Below are 17,939 nucleotides of genomic sequence, written 5' to 3' on the forward strand. Positions count from 1 at the left end.
TAAAGAACAGAAAGTCTCTGTTTGATGAAACATTCCCTTCAAAGTCTTAAAAGGAGAACTCCAGAATAGAAAAATTGTCCTCCATACTGCTGGCAGTATAAAAAATAAATAGATACATACCTTCCTTCGCTCCCCCAGTGCTTCCGGTAACCCACTCCAGTCTCCGCCGCGATCCTCTTCCTGGTTGCCGAGTCATATTGCACATTGCCGGTAGTCTGTGAGTCATACTGCACTCAATTGCCGGTCGCAGCAAAGTCCCGACTCAGCCGGTGATAGGCTGAGCGGCAGTGTGACGTTTTCAGCCCCGTCACCTGCTGCCGGGGGCCGAAAATGTCCCACTGCCGCTCAGCCTATCGCCCGCCGAGTTGGGACTTCGCTGCGGCCGGTGATTGGCTGAGTGCAGTATGACTCGCTGACTACCGGCAACCAGGAAGTTGCAGCGGAGACTGGAGTGGGTTACCGGAGGCACCAGGGGAACGAAGGAAGGTATGTATCTTTTTTTTTTTTTTTTTTTTTACTGCCAGCAGTATGGAGGACAATGTTTCTATTCTGGAGTTCTCCTTTAAGGGTCCAGAAGCACAGGGTTCTGTAGTGTGGTTTCTGGAGACAGAATGCTTCTTGGTGTGAATGACTTAGTAATACAGTTAATGTATTGGTATATGCCACTGTCCATGTATCTTGGTATAAACCTTGAGGCACAATGCAGTACACAGAGCATTATATGGGCATCATACTGTTATGCACTGAGTCCCCCCCCAAACTGTCTGCTATGCTAACCTTTTAATTGCTTACAAATCCATTACAAGAAAAAGTAAACTGCAAAGCACAAATTAAATAATTGTATTTATAGTAGTATTATAATAGTATTGTAGTTATGCAAATAACTGGCACCACGTTTAAAAAAATAAAATAAAAAAATCTTAGCTAGAATGGTGAAAATTGGAAAACCCCATAGGACTCCTCCACTGTTTTCATATCTAATTTACATAGACTTTCCTCAAATTTGAAGCCATTTAAAATACTGATGGAACCACATATACTGTAACTGTCACAATCATTTCAGATGGTCAGTGTATAAGAGAATAGACAAGCATTTATCCTTCTAACTTTAAAAACTATTTTACTACCTTATAGGGATAAAAATGTTGATGGCCATAAATATTACTTGGAAAAAAAAAAACTATTTACACCATTTGGTGGTTAGCTAAGAATTAAGGTTATAAAATCGACACAATCGTGTATAATTTACATACTGGACTCTATAAACACCAGGAAGCCCAGGAACTAAGACTAGATTAGTATTGGTGAAGCAAATTTCAACTGTACATTCGTCAAACTACAATTACTTGCACTTTTCACAGGCAGTGCAGTTAAAGCGGACAAGACTGCCAGCCATGCCTGAGCTACTGTGTTCAAATTATTACTCTACCTACACATATTAATCTCTAGTTATACAAGTTGAAAAGTCAGATATAAACACCTCATAAGAGGGCATGCGTCAAACTCAACTGGCATCAGAGCAATAAGTGCAGCCAGAGTATTAATTGGAGTGAGGTATGTAAATCTTTATCCTAAAAGCAGAACCACTGTTTTACAGATCATGTTTAATCCAGCCTTCTTTTCGGCTTAATATAAAAAACAAAAAGTGCAAATCAAGGAGAAATAAAATTGTTCATATTCACATAAATATAACTTTGACTTGCAGATATGTTAAATGGATTGTTCAATAATCGAAACAGAGCTTATTCCTTTAAAAGACAGCTCCCAGGCATTACAACTTTGCTCCATTTACATTGGAACTAAGCTGCAGAACCACACCCAACCTGGAGACAGACAGGGAGCGGCTTTTGAAAGAAATAAGCTCTGTTTTTTGAATCCTGGATAACCTTTTTAAAGTTAACAAAAAAATATTTAAAAAAATAAAAAAAAAAAATCGGACAAACTTTCTTTGCAAATCAAGAAAAACTTCAATCTTTGGTTGAGCATTTACTTAGCCTTAATGTAAAGCTTAATTTATCAGTTGGGGTCTGAACACTTCCCAGAACATTTCAAAAGCTTTTATGATGACAGGCACACTTTAAAAAGGTTTTTTTAAAAAATTTTGCCGTTAGATGTTGAGGGGAGAAGTGTTACTTTTAGGGTATTTTTTCACAAAGCCAATGATTTTTTTTTTTTTTTTTGGAACACCATATGAACTAAAATTTGTATATGCTAAAAACTAAATCCAATGTAATTGGAGTAGCATCTTATTGTTCTGCAAGTTACTTTAAATTTATAAAAAATAAAAAAAAACACATCTACCTAGCCACAATAAGACTTGAATTGCAGATAAGGACACAAGCTAGCAAGACAAGACACATCTTAACTATGGTCTCACAATGAAAAGAAAAATTATGTGATATCAAAATAAAAGCAGTAGATTAGTCTTCACAAATTGTAACAATAGTAATTTGCACAACAAGTATATTACTGATCTTTACAGCACCACCTCTGCAGAAAATCATCATCATACGGGTTTTGGTGTCACTTGCTGGAAGGAATCCAAAATTGGTGCTTTCCTGTGATCATCTCAAACCACATTCATCACTTGTTTGACCCAAAGCATATTATAATACATCCTGAAGTTCTGCCCGAATGTAACCCATAAAACTCTTATGTTGTTTGAACAAGAAAATAACTTTACCTTTACATGTTTTGCTTCATCTCTCACAATATTCACCCCCAGGGTATTCAAGAGGAACATGTAAAAACATTGTTGCAATTTTTAAAACACACACAGACAAACATATAGACAAACCTCTATGACTGGAATTTGTAAGAACACCGACTTGTGAACAAGCAAATGATCAATACATCCAGTATAAACTAAGCATCACAACATACTAACAAAAAGAACGTAAACAATATATAAAATAAAATATTGTCTTCTGAGGTATGTGATATTTGATCAGGAGAATATAAACGCAAAAAAAAACAAAACAAAAAAAACACAATACCTTGTAAAATTTGCATACTGAGGTATTTCTCATTTTGAAACTTAGTACTGAGGTAATACAAGGTGTCCTCTGTTGCAGCAGCACAGGAAAAAGAGGAATTCAAAATTTGGTTAAAGAGGACAAGTGTTTTCAACAAAAATGTCTATGTTGATTTTCCTGGTATCAATTAAAGTTTATAGCCCTTTTTGGCTTTTTTCAGAAGAGTTTTTTTTTATTTTTTTAAATACATTCTCTTAGCAGGTGCAGTCTGTTTTGTTTCATTCATTTGAAGTGAGGTATGTTGATAATATTTTGTGCAGGATCAGAAAAAAAAATAAAAATCAAAGTAATACTCTGTTTGAGGATCTGAGGTAGATTTTTCTTCCCAATATTGTTTTATTCACAGGCTCTTTTGCAGTTACAGTTTATGTTTAAAAAGAAGAAGAAAAAATGAGGTAGGTGCTCAGTCTTGATGTACATTATACTTCTTGATAACATTTCCCTGAGAATTTTGTGTTGAAAACGGATTAAAAAGCTAGAATCCTGTTGTTACCAAAATCCACCACAACAATTGTGCCATCAGGTGTGACAGCTATACCAGAGGGGCGATCCATCTGGCCAAAGCCACTTCCTTGAGTGCCAAACTTGCACAAGAAGCTTCCATTTGGCTCAAAAATTTGTACTCTGTGGTTTCTGGAGTCTGCCACAATAATGCGTCCTTCTTGATCGACTGCAACACCCTGAGGTCGCAGAAACTGCCCATTTCCTGTACCCTCAGTGCCCAAGAAATGTGCCGACTGACAGTCTGGCTTGATTATCAACAGCCGGTGGTTGTTGAAGTCAGTCACCACAAGATAGCCATCCTGACTAAATGCCACTCCACGTGGGGAGTCAAAGTGCTTCCAGAGAGCACCTTCAAAACCATACTTATTAAGAAATGTCCCATCTGGACCAAATAACTGAACACGATGGTTCCGGGTATCAGACACTAGGATCTTTCCTTCTGAATTCATAGCAACATCCCAAGGATAATTAAATTGCCCATTTTTGGTCCCTTTCTCTCCAAATTTCAATAGGAATTGGCCCTCAAAGGTGAAGACCTGAACACGATGGTTGTCTTTATCAGCTACCACAATCCTACGGGAACTATCACAAGCGACTCCAGCAGGACGATCAAACTGGCCAGGCCTTGAACCCAAGCTTCCAAACTTGTGATGAAATGTTCCACATGGCTTAAAGATTTGAATGCGGTTGTTGCTCCGATCAGCCACAATTATATATCCTTCTCTGTCCACACAGACACCCCAAGGACGACAAAGCTTTCCATCAGTATCGCCTTCTCCTCCAAAAGAAAGGGAAGGTAGACCAATGCCTAAGTAGCATCGACCTGATTTCACATGGACTTTAAAAGGGCTGTTCTCAATGTGTTGATTGCACACCATCACAGAAATAAGGTGTTCTCCCTCAAGCGGAGGTCTATAACTAACCAAATATGTGCCATTCATCTGATCCGTAACCTCAGCTGCGAACAGATTTCCATCAGGACCCATCACTAGAACAGTAATAAGATCACCACCTGACAAACGTGCTTCGCCATCATGGTCATAACCAATGACTGTGAAAGAGGCAACTTTGCCTTGAAGAGCCCGTTTCAAGCCTTCTCCTGTGGCTTTTGTTAGGGCTGCAAATGCTCCACTACTTACAAGACCCATAGATTTAATTGCAAGATACAGGGCCTGATCCGGGGGAGTAAACATAATTCTGTCATCTTCCTGAAGTTGTAATAAGCCTCTAGCATTTTTTATATCTTGCACCTGGGCTAAGACACGGTCCCGAGCTATCAGAATATCCATTGTACAACCTTCTTCTAAGACCTGCTGAACTGCATTGATTGTGCTGTCCAATTTGTTGAGAGCCTGGTGGAGTTTGTCAACCTGGTGGTACAGAGACTTTGCTTTCACCTGGCGTATTTTTTCAACCTATAAAAGAGACGTGCCTGTTAGAAAAACATGCAAGAAATAATAGATTTTCTTAAAATGTACAGATAATTTAAAACAGAACATTGTGTTGTCCCTAGTAAGGAAGTATTTAAGGGGAACTGTCAGCTCCTCCATACATCACGGGCACCAGGGTGCAGTAAATGGCTTTATTGGGAGCTTGGACATTAATTACTACTATGAACTTGGTTTGGTTCCTTTTAGAGATGAGAGAACTTCCAGTAAATTCGATTCGTCACGAACTTCTCAGCTCGGCAGTTGATGACTTTTCCTGCATAAATTAGTTCAGCTTTCCGGTGCTCCGGTGGGCTGGAAAAGGTGGATACAGTCTTAGGAAAGTCTCCTAGGACTGTATCCACCTTTTCCAGCCCACGGGAGCACCGGAAAGCTGAACTTATTTATGCAGGAAAAGTCAGCAACCGCCGAGCCGAGAAGTTTGTGACGAATCGAATTTACTGTAAGTTCGCTCATCTCTAGTTCCTTTGTATCTTGTATGGGTCATTATTTAAAATTGTTTTGTTTGGTTCATATTTTATTCCCGTCTGTCCCCTAAAGTTTCTGACACCAACCAGGTGAGACGCAATGGAACTTAGGCGTTTCCTATATCATGTCTATAGGCATGATATGTGATTGGTGTACCTTAGCCTATCTAAATTTGGTCCACTATTGTTATCTGGGTAATTTGTTCTTCTGTCCAAGACAGTGTGCATCAGGCATCAGTGACTGAGTTATATTACTGACATATTGATTTCTTTATGAGTTCTGTGATTGAACTGTAAGCTCTATAAATCATGCTCACAGCCATATGCCATGGGCAGATAAAACAAATGATACCGGTCTCTTAGCTTATGGCTGTTTGACACTTGGGTTTGAAAGGAAAACCCTATTTTATATCTTTGCAAAGATATTGGGCTAAGCTGCAGCATCAGGGACGTGGAAATCCTATCGCCCGGAACATGTAGTTCCGGGCAGGTGAATTTTTCATAGCTTTAGCCCTTTATCAGGCAAGTAGGGCCTGACCGATTTCCCACTTTTTTTTTTTTTAATAATACCAGTACTGCATATCACACCGGCGCTCATGACGTGAGCCTGCTCCATACTTGGCAGGCCCGGGCTGATTTCAGTAGCCGGGGGCCCCTGCCATGGCCGGCTATTAACCCTTTATGTGCTATTAAGCCTTTAGGTGTCTGAAGGGATCTTTTAATCATTCCTGGTGGTCTAGCGGCGTGGAGATCACCTGTGGAGGTAGCCGGAGGGCTTACCTCTCCATTCATGGCTGCCCCCATAGATCTGCATTTGATTGAGCCTGCCTTGAGCAGGCTCAACCAAAGGAACACAGATCAATGCAGTTCAATAGAACTGCATTGTTCTGTATGAGGAATCTATGATTCCTCCTAATAAAGTGTATTTAAAAAAGAAAGTTTAATAAAAGTTTAAAAAACACCCATTAACTTCCATATTAAAAGTTCATATCACCCACCTTTTTCATATAAAAATATGTACATTTACGTCCTAAACATAACCGTGAGCATCGGAGCGATGCTCGGATCATGCGCGGCAGGGCCCGGCTGCTGATCGCAGCCAGGGACCCGCCGGTAATGGCAGACATCCGCGATCCCGCGGATGTCCGCGATTAACCCCTCAGATGCAGTGATCAATATAGATGACGGCATCTGCAGCATCGCGGTCACTAAAATGGATGATCCGATCGCCCGTAGCACTGCCGCGGCAATCCGATCATCCAGCACGGCAGACGGAGGTCCCCTCACCTGCCTCCCTGGCGTCTTCTGCTCGGATCTGCCTTCCCGCAGACCAGAGCAGAAGATGACCAATAACACTGATCAGTGCTATGTTCTATACATAGCACTGAACAGTATTAGCAATCGAATGCTTGCTATAAATAGTCCCCTATGGGGACTATTAAAGTGTCAAAATAAAAGTAAAAAAAAAGTAGTAAAGTAAAAAAGAAAAATGTGAAAAAAAACCTCCCCCAATAAAAATGTAAATTGTCCCATTTTCCCTATTTCACCCCCCAAAAATATTTAAAAAATATTTTATATACATATTTGGTATCGCCGCGTGCGTAAATATCTGAACTATTAAAATAAAATGTTAATGATACCGTACGGTGAACGTAAAAAAAAAAAAAAGTCCAAAATAGCTGCTTTTTTTTTTAATAACATTTTATTCCCATTTATTACATTTTATAACATTTATTCATTTTATTTTTATAAAAATTGGATTATAAGTTTTATATAGCAAATATGGTATCAATAAAAAGTACAGATCACGGCGCAAAAAATGAGCCCCATACCGCAGCTTATACGGAAAAATGAAAAAGTTATAGGTCTTCAAAATAGGGGGATTTTAAACGTACTAATTTGGTTAAAAAGTTTGCGATTTGTTTTTAAGTGCAACAGTAATAGAAAAGTATGTTATCATGGGTATCATTTTAATCGCATTGACCCAAAGAATAAACACCACGTCATTTTTACTGTACATTGCACGTCGTGAAAAGGAAACCTTCCACAATAAGCAAAATTGCGGTTTTCTTTTTAATTTCCCCACACATAGTATTTTTTTGGTTGCGCCATACATTTTATGGTATGGCCCTCATACTAATCTGTGGATGAAAATATAAAAGAGTTATGATTTTTTGAAGGCGAGGAAGAAAAAACGAAAAACATAAAAATAAAATTGTCTGAGTCCTTAAGGACCAAATGGGTCGAGTCAATTTTTTCCTCCTCACCTTCAAAAAAATCATAACTCTCTTATATTTTCATGCACAGACTAATATGAGGGCTTGTTTTTGCGCGACCAGTTGTCTGTTGTAATGCCATCACTCACTTTACCATAAAAATGTATGACGCAACCCAAAAAAAAATAAAAAATACTATTTGTGTGGGGAAATTAAAAAAAGAACCGCAATTTAGCAAATTTTGGAAGGTTTCGTTTTCACGCCGTACAATTTACGGTAAAATTGACGTGTTCTTTATTCTTTGGGTGAATACGATTAAATGATACCCATGATATACTTTTCTATTACTGTTGCGCTTAAAAATCGCAAAACTGTTTAACCAAATTAGTGCGTTTAAAATCCCCCTATTTTGAAGACCCATAACTTTAAAATGTTTCCGTATAAGCGGCGGTATGAGGGCTCGTTATTTGCAACGTGATCTGTACTTTTCATTGATACCATATTTGCTTATATAAAACTTAATCCACATTTTATTATTTTTTTTTTTTTGGAATAAAATGTTATTAAAAAAAAAAAAAGCAGCTTTTTGGACTTTTTTTTACATTCACGCCGTTCACCGTGCGGTATCATTAACATTTTATTTTAATAGATGGGATATTTATGCACATGGCGATACCAAATATGTATATACATTTTTTTTTTTTTTTTTTTTTACACACTTTTTAGGGGTGAAATAGGGAAAATGGAACAATTTACGTTTTTATTGGGGGAGGGGGTTTTTCAAATTTTTTTTACTTTAGTTTTTTACACTTTAAACCCTTAAGGACACAGCTCATTTTCACCTTTTCTGCAAATCTGACCACTGTCACTTTAAGCATTAATAACTCTGGGATGCTTTTACCTTTCATTCTGATTCAGAGATTGTTTTTTCGTGACATAGTCTACTTTGTGTTAGTGGTAAAATTTCTTCAATACTTGCATAATTTCTTGGTGAAAATTTCATGAAAAATTTGAACATTATGCTTTTTTTTTTACTTTGAAACTCTCTGATAAGCAAAATGGATATTCCAAATAAATTAGATATTGATTCACATATACAATGTGTCTACTTTGTGTTTACATAATAAAGTTGACATGTTTTTACTTTTGGAAGACAGAGGGCTTCAAAGTTCAGCAGCAATTTTCATATTTTTCACAAAATTTTAAAAATCTGAATTTTTCAGGCACCAGTTCAGTTTTGAAGTGGATTTGAGGGGCCTTCATATTAGAAATACCCCATAAATGACCCCATTATAAAAACTGCATCCCTCAAAGTATTCAATATGACATTCAGTAAGTGTGTTAACCCTTTAGGTGTTTCACAGGAATAGCAGCAAAGTGAAGGAAAATCTTAATTTTTTTCCACTCGCATGTTCTTGTAGACCCAGTTTTTGAATTTTTACAATGGGTAAAATATGTGTATGTCAAGTGTTCTGTGGGTGCAATAGAGGGCTCAGAAGGGAAGGAGCAACAATAGTATTTTGGAGAGTGAATTTTTCTGAAATGGTTTTTGGGGGGCATGTCACATTTAGGAAGCCACTATGGTGCCAGAACAGCAAGAAACCCCCCACATGGCATACTATTTTGGAAACTACACCCCTCAGGGAACATAACAAGTGGTCCATTGAGCCTTAACACCCCACAGGTGTTTGACGACTTTTCGTTAAAGTTGGACATGTAAATGAATTTTTTTTTCACTATAATGCCGTTTTTTCCCCAAATTTTACATTTTTAGTAATAGGAGAAAATGTCCCCCAAAATTTGTAAACCCATTTCTTCTGAGTATGGAAATACCCCTTGTGTGCCTGTCTGGGCATGCCGGGAGTTGTAGTTTTGCAACATCTGGAGCATCACTCACCGGCCAGTCAAATCCCTCCGCAGCCTGTAGGATCCGCCACCGGGTAAGCAAGGACTTCTTATTCCCTCTGTGCCCCACTCTCCCCGGACTTCTACACGTGGGCGCAGGTCCGGCAGCGGCGATGGCGGGGGCACTTACCCCCGCCGCTGACGGACCTCCGGATCACCGCTGCCGGACCCCCGGATCGCCACGCACCCCCTGCCGCCCCTGCACACCCGATCGCTGATCGGGTTAATCAATTGGGGTCCATGGGTGTCAGGCGGGATTGGTCTCCTGCCGGACACCCCGGCTAATTAACCCGATCAGCGCCGTGGGAGCAAGCACTTAATGAATGGCGCCTTTATACGGCGGAATGCGCAAAGGTATCGCGTTATCCGCCGTATAAATGCGGCGTTCAGAGCGACGGGGGTTAAGCAGAACTTCTCACCTGCCGGAGACAACCGGAGGTGAAAAGTCCAGCCCCCAGGATGCAGCAGCAGCTGCAAATATGTGAACGACTGGTATACCTGTCGCTCTGCGCGAACGCACTTCAGCAGCTGACGGGTATACCAGTCATTCTGCGTTAAGGGGTTAATAGTCCCCATAAGGGACTATTTATAGCAATCATTCGATTGCTAATACTGTTCAGTGCTATGCATAGGACATAGCACTGATCAGTATTATCAGTCATCTTCTGCTCTGGTCTGCTCGATTGCAGATCAGAGCAGAAGATCCGTGGAAGGCAGCGGAGGCAGCTGAGGGGACCTCCGGCTGCCATGCTGGATGATCGGATCGCCACGGAAGCGCTGCGGGCGATCATCCATTCAAAGTACCGCGATGCTGCAGATGCCGTGATCTGTATTGAGCACAGCATCTGAGGGGTTAATGGTGGACATCCGCGCAATCGCGGATGTCCGCCATTACGGGCGGGTCACTGACTGCTATCAGCAGCTGGGACCTGCCACGCATTGCTCCGATGCTCGCGGTTATGCATAGGACGTAAATGTACATCCTGGTGCGTTAAGTACCAGCTCACCAGGACGTACATTTACGTCCTGCGTCGTTAAGGGTTTAAACTGTCTAATAATCTTGACTATTTAAAGTATTTCCCCAAAAAAGTACTGCTGTAACAGCAATAAATGCAGGTCTAGCGTTTTTTTTTCTTCTTTTCCCTCCCTCCTCGTCTTTTAACCCCTTAATGACGCCGGACATAAATGTACGTCCTGGCAAGCTGGTACTTAACGCAACAGGGCGTACATTTATGTCCTATGCATAACCACAAGCATTAGAGCGATGCTCGGGTCATGCGCGGCAGCTCCCGGCTGCCGATAGCAGGCAAGGACCCGCTGGTAATGGCGGACATCCGCGATCGTGCCGGTGTCCGCCATTAACCCCTCAGATGCCGTGATCAATACAGATCACGGCATCTGCAGCATCGTGGTCACAAAAATGGATGATCGGATCGCCCGTAGCGCTGCTGCGGCAATCCGATCATCCAGAACAGCAGACGGAGGTCCCCTCACCTGCCTCCGCTGCCTACCAAAGGTCTTCTGCTCTGGTCTGCGATCGAGCAGACTAGAGCAGAAGATGACCGATAATACTAATCAGTGCTATGTCCTATGCATAGCACTGAACAGTATTAGCAATCAAATGATTGCTATAAATAGTCCCCTATGGGGACTATTAAAGTGTAAAAATAAAAGTTAAAAAAAAATGTAAGTTTCCCTATTTCACCCCCAAAAAGTGTAAAAAAAAAAATGTTGTATACATTTGGTATCACCGCATGTATAAATATCCAAACTATTAAAATTAAATGTTAATGATACCGTACGGTGAACGGCGTGAACGTAAAAAAATTTTTAATTTTTTTTTAAAGTCCCAAATAGCTGCTTTTTTATAACATTTTATTCCAAAAAAATTACTAAACGTATTTAAAGTTTTATATAAGCAAATATGGTATCAATAAAAAGTACAGCACATGGCACCAAAAATGAGCCCTCATACCGCCGATTATACAGAAAAATGAAAAAAAAAAAAAAAAAGTTATAGGTCTTCAGAATAGGCGGATTTTAAACGTACTAATTTGGTTAAAAAGTTAGAGATTTTTTATAAGCGCAGCAGTAATAGAAAAGTATGTTATCATGGGTATCATTTTAATTGTATTGACCCCAAGAATAAAGAACACGTAATTTTTACCGTAAATTGTACGGCGTGAAAAAGAAACCTTCCAAAATTTGCTACATTACAGTTTTCTTTTTAATTTCCCCACATAAATAGTATTTTTTTGTTGCGCCATACATTTTATGGTAAAGTGAGTGATGGCATTACAATGGACAACTGGTCACGCAAAAAACAAGCCCTCATACTAGTCTGTGGGTGAAAATATAGAAGAGTAATGGTTTTTTTGAAGGCGAGGAGGAAAAAACAAAAACATAAAAAGGCCTTAAGCCCCAAATGGGCGGAGTCCTTAAGGGGTTAAAATCCATAACTTCAGATTTTCCATCAAATTTCTATCTGTAGGTCTAGCTGGTTGCAGAGCTAATTGTACTTTGTAATTACATCAGTCATTTTACCACATAATACATGGTGAAGGCAAAAAAATATAAAAAATTTTGAGGGGGAGACAGTACGCCATTGTGCAACTTAAGCAAATTCATACGTAGAGTATCCTGCGCATATTTAATGCACAGATTTTGAACCTGCAGATTTTTAGTTCAACGTAAACTAAATGACTGAACAGCACATGAAATCTGCAGGTTCAAAATCAGTGGATCAGATATTCGCAGGATACTGTACGTGTGAATAGATCCTTAGAAGGATAAGTTTCTACGCAATGCACTTTTTGGTAAAAATTACATTTATCCTGTAGATCCATATGATTACAACAATACCCAATTTATATAGGTTACATTTTATTTTTACTAATTAAAAAAAAAATATGTAATTTACTTTTTGTAAGAAAATGTATTTCGTCTACTAAAGCTTCATCTACTAAACTGCATAAGAAAAACCCACACAAAAAATTGGGATAGAAGATCATTGGTGAGATTGAAACTAAATTGTTACTCACCTTCCAAAGCAGCTCACATTCCCTCTCCTCCAGTGCCTTCTTGTGTCTGGATGTGACTGCTTTGATCTCTGACTGAGCTACTTTGGCTTTCATCTCAACTTGCTCTGCCAGTGCTTGGGCCTGCTCAAGAGTCAGCTGCAAGATGAAATAAGAAACCATGTTTACAATTAAAAAATGCATCCGTTACATGCTTCATATCTCTCCTAATGTCACACACAATGGTAGAAGCGCAGAGGTCAGTGTATGTGCAGGACTGCCTCCAATGTATTACAACCCAGTAACTTAAAGTAGCAGTCTCAAGTCTGCCAGTAACTGCTAAATGCGAAAGTGATTGGGGGGGGGGATTAAAATTTAGCAATGAGCTTGTCTGTTGTGCTTGTCCTCTGCTTCTGTCTTCTTCCTACTTCTAGCGCAGGACCTGCCCACTCAGCCACAGTGTTGTTCCACCTTGGCCAGTGATTGGCAGAGCAAGCAGGTCCTGGTCCTATATGAAAAAAAGCCCCATGGGAAAAAAAACTTTCCCTTTTTAAAGAAATGCACATAAACAATGTGATCACAATTCTAGATACTCATGTATTTTGCATAAATCATATTTAAAATTACTACATCCATGATGGGTCTAAATTTAACAATATAAAAAACTGATAAAAGAAACTGGTTTATCTGAGATAGGAAAATACCGCAAATTGGTTTAATCACCCCCACCATTGAAAGACCATTTAAATTTGCTACATACTACTCCCCACCCATCCCTTCTGAGCAACAATGCTTGAAAGGTTACAGAGAAAACTGACTGGGTGGTTGAAGCTGTGACCCCCAGATTGGCAGAGCAGTAATAACAGCTCAGTGCTCCAATGAGGATCACTTCAACTGGAAGTAACAGAAGGAGATCTTAAAGACGTGTTTATGGCAGGGCTGGAAGCCACAGATCTCCAAAAGCTCTTTGTTGTACAGGAAGCAAAGCTGACATACATTAATAAACATCAGATTTCTTCTTCAAATGTGCCTCATTGTGAGAAATAAAACCCATAAAAAAAAAAAAAAAAAATTATAACTTAAATCATGTGAAAGTAAATATAAAAAAAAAAAAAAGAAAAAAAAAAAAAAGGATTTAAAAAAGTGTAAGCTTTCTAAACTTTTGCCACAGATACTTTGTATAATGCAAAACATAAAGCACTGGTGTACAGAATAAATTTGGCCATATGCAGTGGAGCTGATCAGTAGGTATCCTTTTTAGATTGGACTGATTTTTAGTTTGTGTGGATCAGGTATAGGTTTAGAGGGTCATTTTTCAAGGCTCCAATGAGCCCATTGAAAAAAGCGGGAGGCTGCTGAACTGGAATTTCCAAGAAGAAATTTTTCAGCTAAATTCTGTCTGAAAATTCCGCTGTATGACCCTAAGGGTACATGCAATAGACACTAAGGGTACGTGCATATTAGGTAAGCCACGGTCTACATGTGGTGCAGCCCTAAAGCGCCTTATAATTTCAATGGGAGCTTCAGAGCTTTACTACACAGAATTAGGGGCATAGGGGGAGATTTATTATTGAGTTCACCCCTTTTTCTTGTGTCTTTTGTGCGTCTTTTGATAGAGCAAAAAAAAAATACTCTTTTTTGTATTGTGGAATGCATTTTACAGTGGATACCAATTTATCATGTGCATTTTTTTAGCGCAAATACATTTTTTTTAACACAAAAATACATCAAAAAGGACACTTAGTAAAGTGTTCTACCGAGACAGCCAGGGGATGCAGGGGCCGTTCCTCAACACTGCTAAACTACAACTACTCCCATCATGGGACAGTCTGTTTTGGGACAGTAAGGACTACTACTCCCATCATGGACAGACTCTACCCATGATGAGAGTTATAGTTCAGGGGCTGAGGAGCAGATTGCATCAGGTCATTTTCCATTGACCCGATGCTATCCGCATTTATTATCTGAAAGCCGGGGCACATGCGGCTCCCGGCGGGGAATACTGTATACGCTAGGGATGTAAGAAAAAAATCGATTCCCGCGATTATCGCGATTTTTCACTTGCCGATACTGAATCATTCAAAAATATTTTGAATCGATTCAGTATCGGCAAGTGAAAAATCGCTTTAGTGATGTGGAATTTGTATCTCCTGATGCACAGAAAGCATGTCCGGGCATCAGGAGATACAAGTTGCACATTTTGTCAGCCGGATGTGATGCGGCGGCGGCGCTCTGGATGAATGGAGCGGGCTCCGACTCGTGCCCGCTCCATACTCTGCGGCCCCCAGGCTGATTTCAGTATCCGGGGGCCGCTGATGCATCACCGCCGCTAGTATCCAGCATGCGGTGCTCTGCAGTGTGTATGGAGGGGGCTCCCGACTCGTGCCCGCTCCATACTCTGCAGCCCCCGGCTGTTCTCAGTAGCCGGGGGCCGCCGCTAATAGCCAGCATGCAGCGATCGCCGCGGCTGGCTATTAACCCTTTAGATCGCCGCTGTCAAAGCTGACAGCGGCGTCTAAAGGGAGATGTGTATGCTCTCCGTGGCTCTGTCATTGATAGATCCTGGCTGGACCAGGCTCTATCAATGGATCGCAGATGAATGGAGTTCAATAGAATCTATTCATCTGTCTGAGGAATCTAATGATTCCTAAAAGACTAATAAAGTGTACAAAAAATAAATAAAATAAAAATAAAGTTTTAATAAAAGCATAAAAGACATTGTTTTTTAAACAGAATCGGGATATATCGCGATGTATCGTCACCTAGACGGTATCGCGATATATCGGGATATATCGAATCGCCACACTGGTATCGCGATTCGAATCGAATCGCCAAATTCTTGGCGATTCACACCCCTAGATACGCTGTCAATTCATAATCCCCACCACCGGGAGCTCTGATAGGTGAAAAGCTATTCACCAATCCGAGCTCCTGTCTCCCGGCGGCAGGGATTATGAATTATGAGAGCTGTATACAGGAGCTGGCGGGGAGCGCAGTAGAGCCGCATGTGCCACCAGCTTGTACAGTTAATTGCAGCGGGTCTCTGGAGAATGACGGAGTCTGTCCATGATGGGATTAGTAGTCCTAAAAGTCCCGCAGCCAGGGGTGGGATGTGCAAGTGCCATCCCTCAGCGCTGCGGTACTACAACTACTCCCATCATGGGACAGACTCTGCCCCATGATGGGAGTAGTAGTCCAAGGGCAGAGGGACAGATCATATGGGGGTCTCACTCCTCAGACCCCCTGCGACCTTTACTGCTCCACCTCCTAGTGATGACGTCATTAGGGAGCAGAGCTACACAGTCCAGGCCCGACTGTTCTCATTCTGCATTTTGCATAATGGGAACAGAGCCATTCTGGCAGTGTGTTTCCAACCACGGAGACTCCAGCTGTTGCTTAACTACAGCCCCCATGATGGGAGCTGTAGTTTAGCAACAATTGGAGGATCCCTGTTTAGGAACACGCTGCATTATGTGTGCTCTCCCCAGGGGAGAGCGCAAAAAATTTACTAACCCATATTTCTTATTTTTCTTTTCTTCTCATTTCAGATACGTGAATGCGGGGGACTACATCAGATTCGGTGGACTGCAACAATGATCAGCCTTTTTTTTTATTTCAATAAAGTGGTTAACGAGGGCTGTGGGGGAGTGATTTTTTTAAATAAAAAAAAGGTTTTCAATGTTTCGTGATTTTTATAATTGAATTTTCAGGCTTAGTAGTGGAAGCTGTCTTATAGACTGAATCCATTACTAAGCTAGGGCTTAGAGTTAGCCCCAAAATCAGCTAGCACTAACCTCCAATTATTACCCCGGTACCCACCGCCACAGGGGTGCCGGGAAGAGTCGGTACCAACAGGCCCAGAGCATCAAAAATGGCACTCCTGAGCCTAGGCGTTAACAGGTTGGGGTTATTTAGGCTGGGGAGGGCCAAGTCCTCACCCACACTGGTTATGTCAGGCTGTTGCTGCTTGGTTGGTATCTGGCTGATCGTGAAAATAGGGGGAACCCTATGCTTTTTTTTATTATTATTATTATTATTATTATAAATAAACGTGTGTGGTTCCATTTTTTTCAGTATCAGCCAGATACCAACCAAGCAGAAACAGCCTGACGTTACTAGGGTGGGTGAGGACCATTGTTATTGGCCCTCCCCAGCCTAAATAATGTCAGCCTGTTACTGCCTAGGCCCAGGATCAGCATTTTTTTTTTTACGCTCCGGGCCTGTTGGTACAGACTCTTCCCGGCACCCCTGTGGTGGTGGGTACCGGGGTAATAATTGGAAGTTAGCGTTAGCTGATTTTGGGGCTAACGCTAAGCCCCAGCTTAGTAATGGATTACGTCTATAAGACAGCTTCCACTACTAAGCCTGAAAATTCAATTATAAAAAACACTAAATCCCTGTGTCCACTGTTCCTGTGAGGTGCAGCTCAGGTGTACAAATAGAACTGTGTGGAGATTTAGAACTTTGCACAACATTTATCATGTGCCTTGCACGAGTATGGTAAGTTTGGTGCAGTAACTTCTACCTACACCAACATTGAAAAATTTCCCCCATAGCACTTGTATTGCACAGTTTAACATTGCCTATTGAATCAGCTTTTTTAAAGTGATACTATGTGGTTTTTAACACAGCAATCAGCACTTTCACTATGAAAAAAAAGAAATTAGCCATGTGAACATGCCCTTACAGCTTCTTTGCATACACTTTAGTCAAATCAGTTGAAGATTTGTTCCAAATTTATATATTTCCAAGTTGTGAGACATAAGTGTAATAAACATAGAACAGATAATTATTATAAATGTGCCATATATGCTTGTGCAATTTTCTTTACTCACTATCCATACAATACTTTCCCCATTAGATACTTTCTGGAGACAAGTTGGCCATCTCTCTAATAGACTACATGAGGTGTTACAAGAAGTGGAATGTAGGGATAGCAGAATTTTAATACAATTTCAAACTGTTGCCCATTCTTGATGGCTTTGTCTCATCTTATCTGATGGTGACTCTTTTCTATGTGACATGGAACAGGCCAGAGCTCAATGAATGTATCTGCCACAGGAAGACAGAACAGTTTTTGTGTGCCCTAATGACCCTTCTGTGCAACCAGCTCTCTGACCCTTTGATGTTGGGAGATAACAGAATTACTTCCTCTGTGTTCTGCTAATGAGCCCCCTCCCCTGCAACAGCCCCCACTAAAGTTTAAAAAAGGCCCTATCCAGTATTCAGTATAGGAAGCCTACAGGGAGGCAGAGGTGGAAGGTGCCAAATTACCTCATTTACAGCATCCTTTTCAAATTCATGTTTACTCTAAATGGATTTTCTTTCAGCCCCAGGAAAGAAAGAA

The 17,939-nt window shown here is 40.6% G+C and overlaps 1 protein-coding gene across 3 annotated transcripts in view; it reads right to left on the reverse strand.

Moving 5' to 3' along the window:
- Positions 1 to 570: 570 nt before the first annotated feature.
- Positions 571 to 17,939, reverse strand: part of TRIM71 (tripartite motif containing 71) — an 81,297-nt gene continuing 63,928 nt past the window's right edge. For all 3 annotated transcript variants that reach the window (XM_056520117.1, XM_056520115.1, XM_056520114.1), the window contains 2 exons: positions 12,617 to 12,751; positions 571 to 4,954 (listed from right to left, as the gene is read on the reverse strand). In XM_056520117.1, the coding sequence (XP_056376092.1) occupies positions 3,503 to 4,954; positions 12,617 to 12,751 (1,587 nt within the window). In that variant the 3' untranslated portion in view covers positions 571 to 3,502. The remainder of the gene's footprint in view (positions 4,955 to 12,616; positions 12,752 to 17,939) is intronic.

This window comes from Hyla sarda, chromosome 5 (assembly GCF_029499605.1).
Source record: "Hyla sarda isolate aHylSar1 chromosome 5, aHylSar1.hap1, whole genome shotgun sequence".
Lineage (NCBI taxonomy): Eukaryota > Metazoa > Chordata > Amphibia > Anura > Hylidae > Hyla > Hyla sarda.